Below are 22,349 nucleotides of genomic sequence, written 5' to 3' on the forward strand. Positions count from 1 at the left end.
ATGAATATTAGAGATACCCCCGCCCATATTTTCAAGTTGATAACATAGATCCTTGACCGTTGTCATTAATGAGGGACTAATAAATGATGATGTTTAAATGAATAAGCACTTGTCAAAGATTTAAATACCCTCACACTTTGAAATACCTCATACTAAATTCCTTTTGAATCAATGACTTTTAAATTTATTGAAATACCCTTATTAAAAAAATGCTAATTATATTAAATAAGAACATCTAAAAGAAATTGAATAATTGAAACATCACGTAATGCATTTAAAAGAATCTAAAACATAAAATGAAATAATGATTCTTTTCAACTAGGATAATTATAAAAGTACCCCCACGAATGAAGAAGGACAATCCACATTATAACCAATTTTTTTTTGTCTTATATGAGTTAAAAGTTTTAGAATGAGCTAATTTTTCATGAGGATGGTCTCTATTGTTTGGAGATTATCCTCACCAAAAATCAGCTTATTCCAAAACTTCTAATCCATATCAGACAAAACAATTCGACTATGATGTGAGTTGCCCTTTTTAATTTGTGGGGGTGATTTTATAATTGCCCTTTCAATTATGTTAGTTGGCATATAACCATCTTATATCAGGCAACCACAGTAACAATTTTTTTAAACATAAACTAAGTTTTTGTTTGAACGAAAACACAAATATGATAGTGTAGGCTAACATGACTACCTATTAAGATTTCAAATCTTACCAAAGGTTGTTGGGCCCACATGAATTACCACATTGGCATTCTAACATTACCACTATAGATTTCTTGGAAAACTTTGATTAAAAAAAACTGATATTTATGAGCTAATCAATGGTGTTGAAAATAAATTGCTACCGACCTTCCAAAATTAAAATTAAAATTTGTGGTAAAAAATAAGTTTTTTTTTTTTTTTCTTTTCAAAGTTCTTAGAATTCTGTTATGTCCAACCATGTGGCATCAAATCATGTTTTTGAATGCCACAAGATGATGGGGTTATGAAATTTCCTTACTTACTAAAGTGTTTTTCATAATACATTCATCTTGTCCAAACTTTTTTTTAGTTAATGTCCTTTGCAAGCAACAATTTCATGGATGCATCAAATTTAATAAATAATTTTATAAAGTCCTAAAAAATGAATGGGTGATGAATTTTCAAATCTTAAATTAAAATCCCAGATGAAAAATAACTTTTTTTATATATAAAAAAAAATGCAAAAACTTGAGATTTACAACCATGATCATGATTTTGATATTACCTTTGCTACCTCTTCTATATTTTGTGATTCATGAAAAAAATTGAATAAATTATGATCAATTTTCTCTAGGGTTTTAGTATTTATCAAAATGAGAGGTTGAAGATGATAACGAGCTTTCTAAAACAAAAAACTCAAGACTTTCAATCTTACACCCAAAATTTGATGTCCCATATTAATTTTGATTTTAGATATCTTGATTGTTTTACTGAATTTTAATTGCGATGGTATTTTAGTCTTTTTACAATTTCTTCTCCTCCTAAAGATGGGCATGGCTTAACTGGAAGGGTATTTCAACCTTTGACAAATAATTATTCTCTCAAAGTGTGATTTGTTGTTAGTTCCTTGCTAAGGACAACAATCAAGGGATCTAAGTCATCAATATGAAAATTGGGGGGGGGGGGGGGGGGCGCATCCCTAATATCCATAATAAGGTAGGGGGTATGTCAAAATCACCCCTTTCTTTTTTAGAATAATGCTGAAGCGACCTCAAGCTGGGATCTCATATCAAAAGCATCCATGATTCCTATACACTTTCGAAGGTGTGCACATAACTATAGATGATTTTTACTTGTATCTCGAGAAAACACATTTATGACTATCACATCAACGCAGTGAAAAACAAAGTCCCCCCAAGATATATATAATTTTTTTTTTGAGAAATGCTAAACGAATGATGTTTTAGATGCACACCCTTGATGCCCTATGGCATGTTGGCTCACAGCCTAACAAACGTTTGACATGTGGTACAGTGACACCGGCAATAGAGAGAGTTTCTCTCTCTCGCCTGCTGCCCACATATTATTTTTTTAGATTTCAAATCTTAAAAACAATCGTTGGCCCCATGTCAATTATCACATTGACAATCTAACAATACAACCTTGTAAATTTCATGAAAATATTCATATTCAAAAGAAAGAAATTAAAAAATATATATTATTTTTCGAGCTTGAACCAAGGTGTTGAAAATAGATGACCACCGAGAACCCAATTTTAAAAATAAAATTCAACGGTAAAAAATAACTATTTTTTTTTATTGTTCTTATAATTTTGTCCTCTACAACTCCATTGCATTGGATCATGTTTTTGAACGTCACAAGGTGATTAAATGAGAAAGTTTGCTTCTTTTTTTTCACTATGGACAGGAGAGAGAAAGGGGCGTTGGCAAAAACCACGTCCATTTAGCATCACTCATTTTTTTATATATAGAACCCCCTCCCCCAACCCCAACTTGGGCGGGCCAAAGCCAAACCCGATGGGTTTAACCCAACCTTGGGTCAAGTTTGGGTATAGTTAGCTAGGGTCTGGGCAAAGAATAATTTGACCAAACCAAACTGGATTGGATTCGGGCATAGACATTGGGTTGCCTGAACTTAATATGATTATATGTAAAAAAAAATATTTTAAAATATCATAGTTTTTTTTCTCATTCACATTTTAAACTTTAGTTAACCATTGTCATATTTTTTTCCTAACATTTGCTTATAATTTCATATGTGTGAACTTCAAAATATATTTTTAGAACAAATAATTGTAAATTATACATATATAAATACCACTTATCTTTATATAAGTCATTGTCATAATTCTCATTATCATTATTAAATTGTTTTATATTAATGAGGTTGGGTTCAACGTGAGCATACGTTGGTGTTTGTCAAGTGTGGCTTGGGCATGGGTTGATCAGCAATCCAGCACAACCTGCCCGAGTAGCAGCCTTAACTCCAACATGCATCAAGTAATTTATGGGATAAAATCTCTGAGAAGTTCTTAAAGCAAAGCCTTCAATTCCTAAGGTGCAGTCTTGATCATCTCACTAACCATTGAGGGTTAAGTATCTTCCTTTTTATATAATAAGGGGAGACTAATAGTTAGCTAAAACCATCATGACTAGGTTGGTAATTGCACTCAATAGATCCATTATTCGGTAATTGCTCTTTGGTACTCTATTATTCGGATACTCGCTCTCAATTACTTCTCATATCGTAATCGCAATACATGTTGTAGATTTTGCAATTGTTTGGCATAATAATGGTCCACGTGTATTAAAGTGGTTCTTGGATTGGGAGGACCCCGTACCGTGTCAGTGAGTGGGGAATGGTGGGAAGAGACGAACTAAGCGAATCCATCTCCCTTTCATTGGGAAAAGGGGAGATTGATTGAGCAGATCCATCCTTCCTTCCCTAGGAGGAAGGAAAGATTAATTAGGTAGATCCATCCTCCCTTCCCTCAAAAGGGATGGGTCGGGGGGACATATTTGGATCCATTCTACATCCCCTCGAGGGAGGAGGTGACGGATCAGACGGGTCATCCTCCATTCCCTTGGGTGACAGAGTGGCATACCATCATGAATCTAATCCATCGATGCGAAAATGATGAATTTCAATGTGCAAGGCCATTAGAAACTACAAATCCTTTATTAAATAGGTGACTTTGATGTTTTGGTCATAATAACATGTTCGGCTTGTTAGTCACACATGCTATTTGGGCAAACTACCCATAAATGTAGGTGTCCTTACATACTAGAAATCATCTCGACACGTACCTCCTAGTGTTTGGATTCAAACATTTTCATCACAGGTTTCATGGACAGGACGATGGGGTATGATCCTCTTAGCTACTAAAATGTGTTTGTTGGATGAACGGTTCACAACCCAATTACATTCTCGCAACTGGACTTGATTATTCTTTTTTTCTCTTAATCTGTCAGAAGGATAGGCACATTGTAAGCCTTACTTAAGACCATATTTGATTACAATTTCATACTTGTTCAGATTGCCATCTTATAACACCAATCACCTAAGAGACTTCTTTACCGGTTTCCTGTTGTAGGCTAACTAGCTGTGTGTAGATACTACCGGGCCTACTTATGAGTTCTTCATGGCTACCAATTTCGACCACTGTTCCGTACTGCAACACAGAGATTAGGTTTGCATCACGTATGGTGGACAACCTATGTGCAACAATGATTGTCGTTCTGCCTTCCATTAGCTTATCTAAAGCCTCTTGAACTAACTTCTCAGAGGCTGTGTCCAATGCACTTGTGGCTTCATCTAAAAGGAGAATTGTTGGGTCTTTTAAAATCGCTCGAGCAATCGCAACCCTTTGTTTCTGACCTCCTGAAAGCTGCACTCCCCGTTCGCCCACTTGGGTATGGTACCCGTCAGGCATTCTACTGATAAACCCATGAGCATTCGCTGCCTTTGCAGCCCTCAAGATCTCGATTTCCGAAGCACTGTCCTTCCCATATTGGATGTTTTCGTAAATTGTAGTAGAGAACAACGCTGGCTCTTGTTGAACTAGTCCAATCTTCAACCTCAAGGATTTCAAATTAAGACCTCTAATATCACGCCCATCGATCATAATTACACCCGATGTAGGGTCATAGAACCTCATTAATAATGCAACAACGGAGCTCTTTCCAGAACCACTTGGGCCCACTAATGCAAGGCTGCTTCCTGCCAACACTTGTAAATTCAAATCCTTGAATATGACAATGTCAGGCCTTGACGGGTACTTGAAGCTCACATTCCTGAATTCTATATCTCCCTTGATTTCAGTTACAACCTCTGATGTTGGATCATTAGGGTCTATAGTTGTTCTCCTTTCGAGAATACTAAAGACAGACCTAAGTGCTTGTGATCCTTTTATGATATCGGGTGCTAGAGCAAGTGTTTCCGCTATCGCAAAAGCAGTAATTGTCAAAACCATGAAGGCCTTGATAACATCTCCAAAGTTTGAATATTCTTTCTTGATGAGAACTGATCCATACCAAAGGCCAAGTGCATAGGAACAGAATGCAAAGAGTTGAGACGCACCGTACCCAAGACCCGATATATGCCCACGTAGAAGTGCTTGTTTGTTTGGTAGGTTTAGTCCAGAGGAAAACTTGGCTAAGATCTGGTCCTCGGCACCAAATGCAGCTACGGTACGGATGTTGATGATTGCTTCACGAGCAAGTGCAGTAGTTCGAGAGTAAGCCTGGTTGTAGTCTCCTCCTAATCCCTTAAGAAAGAGTTGCTACAGTTACAAAGAAACCAAACAAAAGTACGTCAAAGAGAAATATCAGATCAATCGTAATTATCGATATTGATGTATTAAAGGTTACCTCGGTTAAGGAGGCACCTATGAGAAGGGGGAATGTGGCAATGACCACAAGTGCCAAGCGCCAACTGAGTATAAACGCAATAGAAAATGCAGTTATGGTGAGTGATAGATTCTGCACAATCGTTGATAGACGGTCGGCAAGTGTACTTCTTAATAATGTCACATCCGCTGCTAAATTTGATATTAGGGATCCGGTGCTATTCTCGTCCAAGTCGAACCAACCAATCTCATTGCGAAGGATAGCTGTGGTTAAAATATTATAAGCAATTTTAGTGAAAAATTAATACTCATTCTATACGAAGCCTTATTCCAAAGATTTGGGGTTGGCTAAAGGAATAATGTTCCTCCATTCCACTCTGTCCAAAGCCGAATCTTCTGTTATTGAGAGTTGAAAATGTACGAATTATATATATATATATATGTATATATTATTTAAAACCAATTGATGCTAATTTGAATCATTTAAAAGCAGTGAGTTTTTCATCCTCATCAAGTAGTTGTAAAAAGGCAGTAGTTTGAGATACCCATGGAATGTCGAACAGATTACAAACCCCCTTGGCCTTGGTCTTCTGTGAGAGACCAACAAAAATAAAACATGCCCTGTTTTTTTCCATTTCGTCTCTCACAAAAGAGTGAGGCCAAGGAGATTTCATCAGTTTGACATTCCCAGGAACATCTCAAACATATACCAAAACCTGAAGGAATATCTAAAAATTACTAAAAACAGATCAAAATATTTAAGACAAGTAAAGAACCTGAGAACATGAAGAGACGAACGCGAGTCATAAGCCGCTCTCCCATCAAAGTAAAGAAGTAATGCTGTAAGATATATATAGGTATGATAACAATTGCCACTCCAATAAATATGATGGAGACCAGTCGTATCTCATGCTTGATTCGTGTGTCATTGTGAGAATAAAATGTATTCAGGACATATGTGATTCCAAATGAAAACATAGAAGCTTGCATGCCTGACATAATAGCACCCATTGACCCAAGCACCGCAAATGGCCACTCAGGTGCGTTTAGTCTAATTAGTTTCCAAATCGACGGTGATGGGATGGACCTGCATGGGTTCAGCTCTTGGTTGCTCAACTGAAGTTCTCTTGGGTTGATAGAATTGGCCTTCTGGTGATGGACTTGACTGTTGTTGGGAATTTCTGAAATTACCAATTTTCCCGAATATTCACTAAAATTTTCCTTGCTCGGGTATTTGGTATTTGATGATGCTTGCAAGTTCACTAGAGTAGCGTACTCTCCATCGTCTCCCTTGGACATTAATTCCAAATGACTCCCACTTTCGACAACACGTCCGTTCTTCAAGACTATGATTGTATCAACATCGCGAACTGTGGATAATCTGTGAGCAACAACGATAGTTGTACGGTTTGACATGATCGTAACAAGGGCCTGCTGAACAATCTGTTCAGATTCTGCATCAAGAGCACTTGTAGCCTCGTCTAGAAGTAGAATCTTTGGATTTCTCAACACTGCTCTTGCAATTGCAATTCTTTGTTTTTGTCCTCCAGAAAGTTGAGTTCCTCCCTCTCCCACCTGTAGACATTACATACTAGGATTGAGGATCTAGGATCATGAAAGTAAACAAATTCCACAAAACGATATTAGTACGGCTGTTCATTGAAATCCATCTTGTAAATACTAACCACACCAATTGGATGACCCAGATCACCCAATTACTTTTTTGGTTGTTTTTGTTTTGTGATTAAAGGTTGATTTCGGATAGCCAATATTGTGACCGAAGGTAATATTGGTACGATATGAGAGGCATCTATACTGACCTGAGTATTATAACTATCAGGCAAACTTTGTATGAAAGAATGTGCATTTGAAGCTTTTGCAGCTTCAATAATCTGCTCCATGTGTGCGTCTGCTCTACCATATAAAATGTTCTCAGCTATTGTGGTAGCAAATAATGCTGGTTCTTGGCTAACTAGCCCGATCTGTTCTCGTAGCCACTTTAATTGGAGACTCTTTAGATCATGACCATCCAACAGTATTTTACCTGGTGAATATCATTATGTTAGAAATACATGTGCTTTTCAAAATTTTCATTTAGTCTGAAAAAATGTGGCAAGTTATGTTTTAGGCACATTGAATTAAAAAATGGGTGACTCTTTATGGTTTTAGAAGACACCTGACTCGTCATATTTTAGTGAAATATCTGTGTGACTTGGTGATTAGCCAATTTAATATGACTCAATTCTCAAGACATCTTTATATATACATTTGAGTTAGAGCCAAACTTGCCCAAGTCAAGTTTCATATTCAGGCAAGTTGATTCATGCTCATGGTTTATGAGTTATCAAGTTTTCTGACTTCAGTTAAGTGAACCATTTAGTCCTATTATTAGTAGTTAAGATACCTGATGTTGGATCGTAGAAGCGTTCAACCATTGAAATAATAGTGCTCTTTCCAGACCCACTATGACCAACAACTGCAAAGGTTCTCCCAGCACTGATCGAAAAGCTTAGAGCTTCAAAGACTACATTCGATCGGGAAGGGTAGGTGAAAGATACCTCGCAGAATTCAATTTCCCCAGCTACCTTGGGCAAAACTATTCCATTATCTGACCGTTTAGATGAATTTGCATCTGTTTCAATTGTGCTCATAATGTTGCTTGCAGAGCCACGACCTTTAGCCAAAGCAGCAATATTTGGAGCAGCTTGGCCGAGAGCACTACAAGCACAAAGAGTTCGTTTAATAGAATAAATACTTTTAAGGATACTAAATAAAGCAGTTGTTATTTCATTTTTGTTTTCAGGGTGGGCTTACAATCCACTGAAGATGGCATTCATGATTGTCGCGAATGCTTTAGCCCCATTGGTAACACGATGCCTGACTAGGACACCAGAGTACCACAGAAGCAATGCCCAAGCACAAAATAGTATCCCATATATAAGTCCAACACCAACTCCTTTCACAAACCCACTCCTCTTTCCCAACTTCAAGGCATTTCTAAGTGACCTTGAGTACATTTCAACTGCTTTGTCCTCTCCCACGAATGAGTAGACAGTACGTACCTGTGAAATAACCTGGTCCAGGGTGAAGGAAAAGAGATGTCAAGCTGCTGTAAAACTTCATAAATATTTAATACTTGAAAGCTCGACCAAGTTGACACGGTTACAGTGTGTTGTGGATAATATTTCATTTATATACTTCTCAATATTATTTAGTTTCAAGTTACCTGTAAACTTATATTTTTACCAAATATAAGAAGAAAACTAGATGGAATGCCATAATTGCAGTACAATAACAACAAAAACAAAAACAAAGCCTAATCCCAAAGATTTGGGGTTAGCTTAACGAATCCTGTTCTGTTCCTTGATTCGACTCTGTCCAAAGCCAAGTCTTCTATATATATGATAGATGTGCATGATGAATCTGATAGAGAGAAGATTTGCAAGATATGTGATGAGATACACCATAGCATTGATATAGTGTACCTCATGTACGTTATAATAATGCATATCTATATAGAATATATCTAATTGATGCAAATCTAAGATTTGCAAGATATGTGATGAGATACACCATAGCATTGATATATTGTATACCTCATGCACATTATTATAATGCATACACCTAAATCTCTATCAGAATCTACCTCTTCAGCAAACCTCCCGGCTTCAGCATTTGCAGCCTCACCCTTCTTTGACAAACTAGACATGACTATTGCATAGCCACCTCCCGCGATAGCTAGTAATGGTACAACAGCCACGGTAAGAAGTGTTAGCTGCCATACCATTGAAAATCCTACTGCGAATCCTGAAACGAATTGAGCAAGGTATCGCAAACAATGCCCTGTCTGTGATAACATACGAAAGAATTAAAACACACACACATTCAGTACCATCAAGAAGTTTTTTTTTTATTTTATAAGCAGCAGTACCATCAAGAAACTATCATCAGATATAAATCTTTTACGCATAATTAATGGCTACCTTGTCACCTATTGCATCCTGCACAAGAATTGCATCACTTGAGATTCGAAAAAGGATATTTTCATCTTTTGCTTCCATATCAAAGAAGTTAATATCTCTTTTCAAGACTGATTGAAGATACTTTACTCTCAAACAGGCTGTTTGTCTCTCCCCAGTTTGCATCCAACATGCTACCCCTATGAAACATTAGATCAACAAAAGGATGACAAGGGTTGGTGAACTATGGTGTGAAGGCATGACATATAGATGAAAAGTTTCAAAATTTAGGACTTACCCATCCACGCTGAAACCAATATAACAATCCCTAAATAAACTAAAAGCAAGGCATTCTGCAATGAAACAAGAAATTCAGCAATGAGTGGAAGTCCATTTTATAGATTAAAACTAATATCTAAAATTCCAACATGAGGTCTCCGGCATTATAGTGTCACGTAGGGAAACCCAATTATGGGTTTTTTTTTTCTCTCCTTTTTCGACGAAAATAACTCATCTCCCCTTAATGTCTATAATTCCATAATTTCAATACCACAACAACCGGTCTCCTATTGAATTTTTTGATTATAGTATTATGTAAAACACTTCTTATATCAGAAAGATTTACCGATTCTACTAAACAATCATGAAAATCAGAGCTAAATCAAACACTAGTAAATTAGAGAAACAAAGAGGGCATTATACCTTTGTGATTTCAGATGTTAATTTATGGGTGTCTTTAGAAAGAGACCCCATAGAGTTGATAAGATGACCAAAGAACAAGAAGAACATTGGGAGTGAGGCCCCATGGATGCAAGACCCAATGCTTCCAAAGAACATTAAGATATAATCAGTCTTGTCAGCGAAGGCGAATAGGCCAAAAAACGAAACTTTGGTTTTTCGATTCGAGCCCAATTGTGAGTCTGGTTTCTGAGGTGGGTTCTCTTTGAGAACTCGCATAGTTGAGAGCTCCACTTCATCCATTGAAGGATTGAGTTGCACAGAGAGAGAGAGAGAGAGAGAGAGAGAGAGAGTGTTGGGGGTGGTGGAAGACTAAAAGGAGTTCATCCCATGGAGTGTCCGTGGTGGTGGGTAGTATATTTGGTGATGCCACCAATAAGTAGGACCCCAACTAACTTTTCGACTACCACAACTGTATTTTGAATCTTTTTTTTTTTTTTGTGGGCAATGGTTAATAGGTATTGATAAGGTGTGTTCTAAGGACTCATGTTAAGATACATAAAATACACCTTGACATAAGTATTTTGAAGGTACTCGAGGTAGTGGGTCCTCTTAACGTGTGCACTTAAACTGCATTAAGTACACCTTAAGAATAAATATAAGGGTATTTTAGTAAAATAATAATATTTTAAAGACATTTTCGGTACAAAATTCAGTTTCCCAGTTGGGCACTTGCTAAGAAGACCCCTAGGTTGTAAATTATGCAAAGTGAATTTAATGCATCTTAATGTTGTGATGTTATGGGACATGTTAACAAGGCACGTGCTTAATAAATAGTGCTTTAAAGGTGAACATTAAATAATTCTCCTTTGATGCACTCTTACGGCCTAGACTCGACTACCTTCATTCTTTCATTTTAGTTGGGTGATTCAAATTTACTCCTTGACCTTGGTCTCCTCTCATAGATTAATGTTAAATGACCTAAACAACATCAACTTCAATCTCTAGTCAAAATCCATCGTCTTCTAGAGCCTTAATCCATATGGTTACTACTCTGATACCAGTACCTCGGTATTTTTGGTGTATTAGTTGGATTCGTATCATTTGATTTTAGAATAAATAACATATATCAGATTCAAATCTTAAAATGAGTCATTGGGAAAAGAACTGCTTGGGAATCCAAAACGAAGGGGGCCATGATGCAGAGTGGACTATTGTGGTAGTTGCAGAGTGTGATGAGATATTACAACTACAAAGATATATGGACTTAATTTTTGTTCATTAATGATACTTAATTGCTTTTGTTGTATTGGTTGGGTTTGAATCATTTGTCTTCAATCCATCATTTGAATCTTACCTTAACTCTTTGTATAAAAAAATAAATTACCCAATGTTTTATAGTTTTCTACTTCCTCAAAAAAATCCTACATTGCCCCGAGGTTTGAGGTTTAAGTAGATACGATCTTGAGATCTAAGGTGAGGGTAAAATATTTTTTAAAGTCACAATTTTTTTATTCAATTTCTTTTTTCACTCAATCTAGAGGTTGACATGGCAAGATCACAAAACCATGGATAATTTTCTTCGGGATACATAAGGAAAAAGGCCTATGATTTTGTCCCCTTGCCATGTTAGTTGAGTATAAACCGAATGAAAATTCGAGTAAGAAAATCATTAGCTTATTTTTTACTTATCAATCAAAGGGATAAGTTTAAGGTGGGCATATCATCAATTCTAAATCGTAAGTGTTATTTATATAATAAAACACAACTAAGTTGATACAGTTGTGAAACACAAAATCTTTATGTGGGACCTACTTTAATCATTTTATTACTTTTTTCATTTATCTTCTCAACTTTATTTTCACTTCTCTAACTTAAATATATTTTTTGTTTTATTTTTTTAATCTAGTTTATTATTTTTTATTTTTTATAATTTTTAATATTAAATTCTTTAATAATATTCTTCAAACTTTATAATTTTATGGACTCACTTTATTTATTTTACACTACATTTTATAATCTTATTATATTTACTTGTGTATCCTTTTAACTTATTTTATTATTTTATTATTTTTCTTACTTTAATTTTTTTTAATAATATCTCAAATCTAATTAGACTCGATCCAAACTCATTAAATTTATATTATTTTTAGGTCGGGTTAAGTTTGTCACCACGTACCCTAATTTTTTTTTCTTCAATTTGCTTTTAATGCGAGAGAGGACGGCACGAGTGACCTCTAGTCTTAAATATTCTCCAATTAGGTATACACAGGAAAAAGACATGTGATTCTATACTTTTGCCACATCATTCATACCAAGACTACATACAATCATCATTAATTTGTTTTATTTAAATAGCTGCCTCTGCAGGTCGACAATTCATAACTACATGGTTTATTTAGTAAATACAACTAATGCCACCTTATTTATTAAATATTCTTAACTACATGGTTTAAACTGTAGTAAAAGTCATACCAAAGTACCGCCGTGAAAGAGGAAAGGGAAACTACTTAATGCATCCTAGAGAAGGATTTCTTTTTAAATACCCCTAAATTTTTTGTTGCAACTTGATATTTGCCCCTGACCCCTTTCAATTAGTGAGATTATCTATTCAAACTGTCAGAATGGACAATTCAAATCATTGAGATCAATCTTTGATCCAATCATTGAGATCACCTTTTACAATCATCGAGATGAATTTTCAAATTATCAAGATCAATCTTGATAAAATTGTCGATCTTGCCATCTTGACATTTGAGCGTGAATCATTGGGATCAATGATTTAAAGTGTCTAGATCCAAGATTAGAATATTATCTTAACAATTTGAATCCTCAATATTTATGATTTGAGTTTATTATTTTATTGAGTGAGGGTATTAAGAAAAAAATATTTTACTAACTAACCCAAAACTTAGGATTTATTTAGAATCATATCCCTCTTACAAGGTCTATTAAATATCATGTTTGTAGAGGAAAAAATGTGGTCCTGCTGGGAATTGATGAATATGCACCACACCTTTATGTTGGTTGTACACTTTTTTCTTATATAAATGAAATAGTCTTTTAGAAACAAATAACTTGAATAGAGGTGTTACTTTATTTGCTAAATTCTTCAAAAAAATTTATTAAATTAATAATTCAATTACTGGACAAAAAGAGAGAGTTATTGTGTTCAAGCCCCTCGTGATTGCTCACAAGATTATTCCATCTTTATTCTTGACTGGTATGGGTGGCTGGTGGGAGCCGATCCTCTGTAACAGTTCCCTGTAATGGGATTTGACGGTTAAGGGAGAGGCACCTCATAGATAAATAAAATATCATTCTTTTAAATTTCGGAGTTCAGGGAACATCCATCATTGATAAAAATTTGTCTTTTTTGTTCTTGATTTTTTTATTTTATTTTTTAAAAATCTGAACTAGAAAATGATGATTCATACAAGATTGAGGTGTTAGATTTTGTTTTCTACATGTTAAAAGTACATGCTACAAACGAAGTGAATTGGGTGAGATATGATACTCTATAAGAGGCAAATTACCTCACCCTGCATGGTTGGGCCTACAGTTCGAACACCCTATCACAAAAATTAAAATAAAAAATAAAGTCTATTTACAGAACATGTCAGGTGATTTAATATTTGATAAACTTAGAGAGCTGGTCAAAATTGTTCAGAATAAAATGAAAAAATCGCAAAAGTAAAAAAAAAAAACATACTATTACTTAACATATTAGTAAACAAAATAATGAAATTTCGTATTAAAATATAATTTAAAAATGCATTTTTCATTGTGGATAAGTAGGGGTTTAAATCACCAATTAAAAGAATTGTGATTTAGTCGTAACTTAAAAAAAAAAAAAAAAATCGGAGAATTTGTCACTATGCTGATCAAGAACGGTAAGAATTGTACCAAAATAAAACCGATAGTGACCATCGTTAGTGTTACTTTAATCACATATGGTTGCCAGTTCATGTCCAATAATTTCTCATTCAGAAACCTGACCTCTCCTCATCTATTATTTACTAAGACGCTTTGACTGAAACACGCTCGAGAGAGAGAGAGCGTGTAAAACGCTACCCACTCAATTTCTTCTAGTAGTTGCTAGTCCAATAGGGACATTGGAGTGAACCTGAAATGCATGAAAGTGACGTACCAACGCCCACCACTACATCCACCGCACCCCATGTAACTCATCAATGTAATATGCATGATTTATAAACTGTGCAACCATCACAATCTTAAAAGTAAAATTATAATAATAACTGCAATTGGAGCTCATTGCGCCTTGCATAAATTCATGTGCAGCGGATCGTGCTACATGACACATTATTGGGAACTAAGTACACCAGAAAAACTTGAACCGATTATGTTAGTCAAGACATTAAATGGCAAGGAATAACAGATGAAACTGATGTTTGGTGTGTGGGTTTACAAAGAGAAAAACCGAATAAATAGACCAAAGTAATCAACTAATGCATTGGACACAAATAACATGCCATGTGGTCGGGATATTGGTAACAAGCACCAAAGGATTTATTTTGTTGAGACCTAAAAAGATGGATAAATCTTGGTATGGGAAGAAAGTTTCATTTCGAAGCTTCATTCAAAAAAATCGGGGTTTGCTTCTCAGTCTACTAAATACCCCCGGGACAAAGTAAAATCATATTGATATAATCCGATCATGTTTGACAAAAATGGCAATCCCAGCAAATATTTGAGTTATTTATATATAAAACATAACAAATTGGTAAGAATTCTACAAATGGGTTTTGCAGAAAACCAATAGATAAAGCCATCCACAGTACAATTAAGGGATGACGGTCAATGCCACTCAAAAAAATCATAAACTTGGTACAGAAACTACATGGTTGGTGATGAACTCAGCCAAGGTAGGTATCAAGACTTACAGAATGCACTGAGGGTCTCATCTAGGGCTTTTCTGTCGTAATCACCGGTAAATACGCAATTACCGAGAGGACCTTTCAGAAGGATGAGCCTTAGTAATCCATCAGCCACCTTCTTATCAACCTATAAAGTCCCACAAGAGTCGATAAGCATTAGACGTGAGATCAGAAAAAGTTTGAGTTTTGAAAAAGGAACTTGTTTGTTGTTATTTCTTACCGCCATGAAAGACTTGAACATCTCCACCGTCATAACTTCAGGTGGGGTAGTGGGTAAATTGGCCTGTTTTAAAATATCGTTGACCCGATTCACAATTGACTTGTCAATCCAACCGAGACGATATGACATGTCGACAGCCATGACCTGCACATCCAAATGTGGTTTCTTCAGCACGAGGTAAAAAACATGAAAACTTAAAAAAAATTGAAGTAAAATGGATGGCAATGAATCAGTACAGTGCCAACTGCGATTGCTTCTCCATGAAGCCACTGTCCATAACCAAATCCAGTTTCTATTGCCTGTAAAGGGACACAAGGCAATTTGAGAAACAGATTATTCAGAGTAAAGGGGAAAGTTAATAGGCAAGGACGATAAAAATGATATCCACAATCAGTAAGACAAAAGATGGTACTCAAGCCATTATGGTGACTATAAGGAATGTGTATGTGACGCTTGTGTTGCTTAAGTAATGACATCACTCTTTTTTTTTTTTTTTTGCTAGATAAAGAAATAGAATAATTATTAAAAATTAAATGAAAATAACTATATTACTTTTTTATACATCATGTTAGTAGTAAACAATCAAGTTTCCAAGGGTGTCGTAGGGGGAAAAAAACACATAACTAACAATGTTTTGACGTGTTTCAGCCTTTGAGGGTTGTGCCTCAAGGCTCGCCTTGTAGTGGGGCTCCTCCAAAACTTCCCACTTTATTGTAAAAGCTAAAGGCTCATTAGACACACAGCTCATCTAGTGCAGCTTCGAAAAGGTGGTGGCATAGCACCTATACACCTTTTTTAGTTCATTAGATCATAGGTGAGTACCATATCTGGATATGCTAGTAGTAGCACATTCTAGTAGCTTTAAAAGATCAATTTAATTTCCTATCTTTTTACCCCGTGATCAATAATAATAAAATATATTCTAAATTATAGTATCAAAGAAACAAATTTTCTCCATGTGAAATAGATCAATGTTTTTTCCATAATTATTTCCTAAATTTATCCATTTTTAACTATTTTTTTTATAAGTAGACCAATTCATATTAAAATAAGGAAAAGCGGGTTGAGTTAATTTTATAATTTTTCCTAATTTTTAAGTATTTCATAAATTTATCCAATTTTAACTAAATTAATTTAATAATTTTTTATTTTTTATTGTTCAATTAAAAAAATGTGTTACCCCCTTCAATGTTGAATAGCACCTTTAAATTTAAATTAAATATTTGATAATAGATATCATTGTAAATATTTTGACGAGAAAAACGGCTCTATGTTGGGAGTGGGTGTAATCAAACAGAACAAATTGAACCATTTTATGGCTGGAAGCAAAAGCAAGGAGTAGCATGCTAAGTAGAAGATCCTTGCTAATAAGTTCTAACATACTATCTTTATTACAAACCTAGGGCTTAAAACGGGTCAGGTTTAGGCTGAATATGAGTATATCCATATCCGAACCGACTCGGATCCTACTAGCTAAGAACATATATGAATATTTTTTACTTTCATTAAACCCGTATCCGATCCGACCGAATTAATTGATTCGGGTCGAATAATTTCAAATCGTTTCAAGGTAATTTCCAAGAAAATTGTTAAAGGTGACTTGAACTCAAAACCTGTTTAGTAGGAAAATACATAAAGCCCCCAAAAATGTCTTTGTTGTCCTATTGATTCTATTCAAATCCAATCTCTTGAAAAATGCATATGAATCGAATGACTAAAAAGTAGATCATATGAATTGAAACATTCTAAGAAGATCATGAGCACCCAAGACCAAAGTGCTCAAACTCATTATTAGACCAAAATCACTAACCAATGTTTTAAAGATATCTATGTTCAGAATGCTCCTTTTATAGGGGCAAACTTTTTCCTAAGCTGTAAAAAAGTAACATCAGTTGTGAATAATTGGAGAATATCCCTATTTTCAATGTCTTTTGTGTGCCCTTATATACAAAAACCAAACTGTTGAGCTCATCAGGGTATTAAACTTTGGCTTCATATTGAGGAAGTTTAGTTTGACATGAAGAACTTAATTTTGCTAATTTAAGGAATGTAAACAACCCGCTCACATTTTTACAAAAACGTAGTTCTCTAGGTCCCAAAGGACAAGGAAGAAGTGGGCGAAAAGGAAGCTCAATCCAAAAGAAAATAATTTTAAAAAAGGGCAAGAGTTAAATATATTGAATAAAGAAAAAGATAATCTCATCTTGTTTTTAAAACAGGATGTGCCATTTGGCTTTGCAAACCGGATGTGCATACGATTTCTAAAACTGAATTTGCCCCAACCACAGCTTATAAATAGGCTTCCCATGTAAAACTGGAACACCAAAAAAATCAAGAGAGGAAAGGGGAGCTCATTTTTTTAGATCACAAAGCCTCTCTTATTTCCAAACTTCCCCCCTAATCTAATTTTATTTCCAAAAAACCACCCATCATAGAAAAAAATAGCCATAGAAAATTTCCAAAACCCCCATAAACATAGAGAATTTTTCAACCCCTCAGGCCATAGAAATCCCCAAAAACCCCTTAGCCTTAGGAAACCTTCCAAAATTCCCTTAGCTCTAGAAAATCGCACAAAATCCCCCTCTAAATTTAGAATCCTCTTTAAAAATCTCTTGGAAACCTCTATTGAAATCTCAGAGAAAAAGAAAGAATAAAGGAAACTTTGCCCAGTTCTCCTCTTCCCTTTGTAGATATGAAGAAGACCCCTTCAACAAGAGAGCACAAGTGTATAGACATTTAAATTTAAATGATTATAATCGTAGGCTAGGACTTTCTCTTCTATCCCTTTATTTTATTTTCCTTTCCAAAGTGAGCCTCGTGGTTTCTTGCTCAAGGATCCTTAGATCTCATATACAACGCACATGCATCATGGATCCATAGATCTTTTGCACTTAACGTTTATAATACTATTGTAGCTTAGATATATGGGAAAAATGTACATGATAAAATTTACTTATTATAAGGCGGTAGTGAGACCAATAATACTTTATAGAGTCGAATGTTCAGTGGCCAATAAGCATCATACTAGGAAATATAAATTAGAAATGAATGCATTCGAGAAAATACATGAGTACCTACAATAGACAATAAACTAAGAGAAAGTCAACATGGTCGGTTTGGGCATGATCAATGAAGGCTGATTATAGCCCACGGTTAGAAGAAATATTCAAGTTAAAGGTTCTAAAAAAGTGAGAAGAAGAACCAAAAGAGCATGGATTGAGATAGTGAAAGCATATATGAGTATACTTTCAATAACAAGATATGTGGCTCAGGGCAAAGTAGAATGCAAGAACGTGATAAATGTACATGATAAAATTTACATATTATAAGGCGGCAGTGAGACCAATAGTACTTTATAGAGTTGAATGTTCAGTGGTCAATAAGCATCATCCTAGGAAATATAAATTAGAAATGAATGCATTCGAGAAAATACATGAGTATCTTACAATAGACAATAAACTAAGAGAAAATCAACATAGTCGGTTTGGGCATGATCAACGAAGGCTGATTATAGCCTACGATTAAAAAAAATATTCAAGTTGAAGGTTCTAAAAGAGTGAGAAGGAGAACCAAAAGAGCATGGATTGAGATAGTGAAAGCATATATGAGTACACTTTCAATAACAAGATGTGTGGCTCAGGAAAAAGTAGAATGCAAGAACGTGATTCATTTAGCCAACCCCAATCTTTGACGATGGTGCTGACATGGTAAAATTCATGAACAAGTTCAAATTACGCTATTTGACATGTGTTTGATTTTTATCTCAACCTTAGCAGTTTGCATTGGCTCTACATAACCCTTGATTGTGTGATTGTAAGTCAATTAATAATTTCCCATAGCAAGTAAAAGGTGTCGAAATGTTTTCTCATGTATTCTCAATCATCAAGGATAAATTTTGTAAAAAATTGTAGGTAACACTACTTCTCTAAGTTAAGAAATGACAAACTTCCAGCTATTTTTAATAAAAAATCAGCTGATTTTAGTACCGTGGGGATTATGCATGAACTAACATGTGTCAGCAGGCCTCCCTCAAGGTTAGCATATGCATCGGAAAAGTTTGTTATCTATATGACCTCATAGAGACCCCTTGTCGTCACGTTAAGAAGGAAGCAAATGAATTTCTAAGCCTCAAACTGACTCTTCATCCCTTGCTTAATATGTCTCTTGGCATTCTCTCCTTTACATTCTATGTAATATGTACATGTTTTGCACAACAACATACTTAACAATCACAAAAGTTAACCATCAACTCATTGAAACTTAAAAATAAATAATATCAATTGCATATTATAAGCAAACAGGTTATGCAGGAAAGATAACAGTAATATAATCCCAAGAAGAACACAAAACTCACATGGCCAAACGTATGACCCAAGTTCAATGTAGCCCTCAGTCCACCTTCCCTCTCATCCAATGATACAACCTCGGCCTTATTTTCACACGAACGCTTAATAGCATAAACCAGCGCATTTGGGTCCCTAAACAGAACCCGCAATACTCATGCATCAGCTATAGCAACGATACCAAAAATTGGTCTAATGAGTTGAGGAAATCAATCCACAAATTGCAAATTTGCAACACATAAGTAGGTAAATTTTGTCAGTAGGTGTGACTTTGCATAAATCCTATTCTCAATCTTGATAGATCTCAATTTATCAGGGAAAAAAGAGTAACCTATCTATATATTCAAAGATATTAAAGACCAATAAAAAACATTCTAGTCAATACCTTGCTAATAGTGCTGCCATATTCTTCTCTTGCCACTCAAAAAACTCAGTATCCCTAATAAGCCCATACTTTACAACCTCAGCAAGCCCAGAAGCTAATTCCCTATCAGGCAATGTATTTAGTGTCTCTGTATCTATAAGTACGCATTGTGGCTGGTAGAAAGCACCAATCATATTTTTCCCTAGCGGATGGTTTATTCCAGTTTTGCCACCAACAGAAGAATCCACCTGTAAAAAAAAACATCAACACATATTAGTTTGAAAATAAAAATAATAACAAAAAGAGAATATGTCTAGCCAAAAATTAAAAAAGAGATAGAATATCTGAGGAAGACCTGTGCCATTACAGTAGTTGGAATTTGAATAAAATTTACACCACGAAGGTAAGCAGCAGCAGCAAACCCACACATATCACCGATCACACCACCGCCAAGGGCTACAAATGTGGAACGGCGATCAAACCGAGATTCTATGGCTTTGTCAAAGACCTTCATGAGAGTATCCTATGGAGACACATATATGAATAAACATTCACCAAACCATCGTAAACTTAAAATAAAAAAAAAAAAAAAAAATTAAATAAAAATTAAATCTTCAAATACTACCATGTTCTTGTACTTCTCTCCATCTGGCAAAATCACACTCTCAACCGAAATATTAGAGTTTCCATGAGTTAGAGCATGAATGACTTTATCGAGGTACAGTGGTGCCACTGTGGTGTTAGTTACAACAAGAACTCTCTTCCCATGAACATGCCTGATAGAATAACGAAGAATATATCAAACTCATCTGAACAGAGAAATTTTAAGAAATATTTGACTCAAATTATGTCGTTAAAAAGCAAATTCATCTAAATTATGATTGGACATAAAAAAAAAATGAAGGATTTTTAACGATGTTAACTACTTCGATACCTCGCTAAAGCTGAAATTGACAGAATTGTATGCGTATTTGACTATAATGTAACTCTGATCAATAAAAATTTCAAATTAATCAGCAAAATAAGAGAACCAAGTACCTCTGAAGGAGATCAGGTTCTTCAAGGATTCCAGCTCCAATATAGATCGGATAGCTTCGGTTCCCCAAATCAACATCAACAATCGTCGAAACCTTGGAGTTCATCTTACTCGGTGATTGCTCAATTACCTGAGCTGAACTCGCGTAGATCTTCGATCGAATTCGATCGAACTTCAAGGCAGGAGTTCTAATTCGATTAAAACCTAACGAACGAGATGAGATGAAGGAGGATGAGAGAGAGATCAGATCGCGGTTTCGGCATCGAACAAAGGCATCGCAGGTCTCCACGTGAGAGAACGAGGGATGTCCAGACGGTCTCAGAGAGAAGCGAAGAGAGAGAGAAGTTGCAGAAGAAGCCATTAATTAGGGTTAGAGTTTGTTTTGGAGAGGAAGATTATTTGAGGAGAGTTATTCCTCTCTGCTGTGGCTTTTGTTTTGCTGCCTATCATTGGTGAAGAACAAGACGAAGAGAGGAAGGTGGGTGAAAATCGTGTGGAATGAATTTGACACGTGCGGCATATTCACCAAACCACCTGGGCCTGGGGCGGCTGGGTGTAGGGAGTAATTCAAGTAAACGCTATTTGCAGATAATTTATATTGCCACGCCAGTATTTGCTGAAAATTTATATGACAAATGAATTTTCAAAGAGTAAGTCTAGCCTTACAAACTTAAAAAGACTTCAAATCATACTAAGGGTCGTTGTGCGCACATTGTGACATCCAAAAACATGATCCAATGCCCATAGGAGTGTAGAGGACAGAATTCAAAATTCTATAGATCTAAAACAAAAAAAATGTAAAAATATTATTTTTACCGTTGAATTTTAATTTTAAAGTTAAGAGTTCAGTAGCTATCAATTTTCAAAACTCTTGATCAAGCCCCCCTTCCCCCCCCCCAATTATACCAAGGGTCGTTGTGCGAACATTGTGACATCCAAAAACACGATCCAATGCCCATAGGAGTGTAGAGAACAAAATTCAAAATTCTATAGATATAAAAGAAAAAAAAAATGTAAAAATATTATTTTTACCGTTGAATTTAATTTTAAAGTTGAGAGTTCAATAGCTATCGATTTTCAAAACTCTTGATCAAGCCCTCCTCCCCCCCCCCCCCCCCCCCCAAAAAAAAAAAAAAAAAAAAAAAATCTTTTGAGATTCAAGTTTTTCCATGAAATCTTGAAAGTAGTAGTGTTGTATTGCCAATTTAATAATTTATTTGAACTCAATGACCTTTAGTAAGATTTGAAATCTTGCTAAACAAAGCATTTCTCGTTTTCAAGGCTGTATTGGTTTTTATGATTTAAAAAACTTAATTGAAAGTGATATGACCTTGAGGGGAAAGAGAAGGAAAGGGAGGCATTGTTTTACCTCATAGAGATGTCCAATACCATGATCACTTGTCCAAGTCATCTTTTTATCATCCATGAATTAGTGAAATTTTCAATGTAATCTTCCTTCACCTTAACTCGACACGACTCATCCAATGCTTTTGAAAATATCAACTGACTTGTACTT

General features: G+C 35.2%; 2 protein-coding genes across 2 annotated transcripts; both read right to left on the reverse strand.

Annotated features, from left to right (window-relative positions):
• Window positions 1–3,647: 3,647 nt before the first annotated feature.
• Window positions 3,648–10,325, reverse strand: LOC147408720 (ABC transporter B family member 13-like). Its single transcript, XM_086421134.1, has 10 exons — window positions 9,997–10,325; window positions 9,593–9,647; window positions 9,319–9,494; window positions 8,982–9,182; window positions 8,150–8,409; window positions 7,740–8,053; window positions 7,156–7,379; window positions 6,112–6,910; window positions 5,358–5,599; window positions 3,648–5,269 (listed from the first exon to the last, which is right to left on the reverse strand). The coding sequence occupies exons 1-10, from the start codon at window positions 10,273–10,275 to the stop codon at window positions 4,049–4,051; spliced, it is 3,771 nt and encodes a 1,256-aa protein (XP_086277260.1). The 5' UTR covers window positions 10,276–10,325; the 3' UTR covers window positions 3,648–4,048.
• A 4,343-nt stretch (window positions 10,326–14,668) lies between these two features.
• LOC147408721 (3-dehydroquinate synthase) lies at window positions 14,669–21,323 on the reverse strand. Its single transcript, XM_086421144.1, has 8 exons — window positions 20,836–21,323; window positions 20,423–20,573; window positions 20,153–20,320; window positions 19,819–20,045; window positions 19,445–19,568; window positions 15,327–15,389; window positions 15,091–15,234; window positions 14,669–14,997 (listed from the first exon to the last, which is right to left on the reverse strand). The coding sequence occupies exons 1-8, from the start codon at window positions 21,192–21,194 to the stop codon at window positions 14,866–14,868; spliced, it is 1,368 nt and encodes a 455-aa protein (XP_086277270.1). The 5' UTR covers window positions 21,195–21,323; the 3' UTR covers window positions 14,669–14,865.
• Window positions 21,324–22,349: the final 1,026 nt, after the last annotated feature.

This window comes from Akebia trifoliata, chromosome 2 (genome assembly GCF_017979445.1).
Source record: "Akebia trifoliata isolate Shusen 1 chromosome 2, ASM1797944v1, whole genome shotgun sequence".
In the NCBI taxonomy this organism is placed as follows: Eukaryota; Viridiplantae; Streptophyta; class Magnoliopsida; order Ranunculales; family Lardizabalaceae; genus Akebia; species Akebia trifoliata.

Coding starts and splice junctions, on each gene's coding strand:
- LOC147408720 (XM_086421134.1), bottom strand. CDS start 10,275: ATGGATGAAGTGGAGCTCTCAACTATGCGAGTTCTCAAAGAGAACCCA. Junction 9,495..9,592: donor ATTGGTTTCAGCGTGGATGG/GTAAGTCCTAAA, acceptor AATGTTTCATAG/GGGTAGCATGTTGGATGCAA. Junction 8,054..8,149: donor AATGCCATCTTCAGTGGATT/GTAAGCCCACCC, acceptor TTGTGCTTGTAG/TGCTCTCGGCCAAGCTGCTC.
- LOC147408721 (XM_086421144.1), bottom strand. CDS start 21,194: ATGGCTTCTTCTGCAACTTCTCTCTCTCTTCGCTTCTCTCTGAGACCG. Junction 15,390..19,444: donor TGGGTCATACGTTTGGCCAT/GTGAGTTTTGTG, acceptor GTCCCTTTACAG/GCAATAGAAACTGGATTTGG. Junction 15,235..15,326: donor AAGCAATCGCAGTTGGCACT/GTACTGATTCAT, acceptor TTGGATGTGCAG/GTCATGGCTGTCGACATGTC.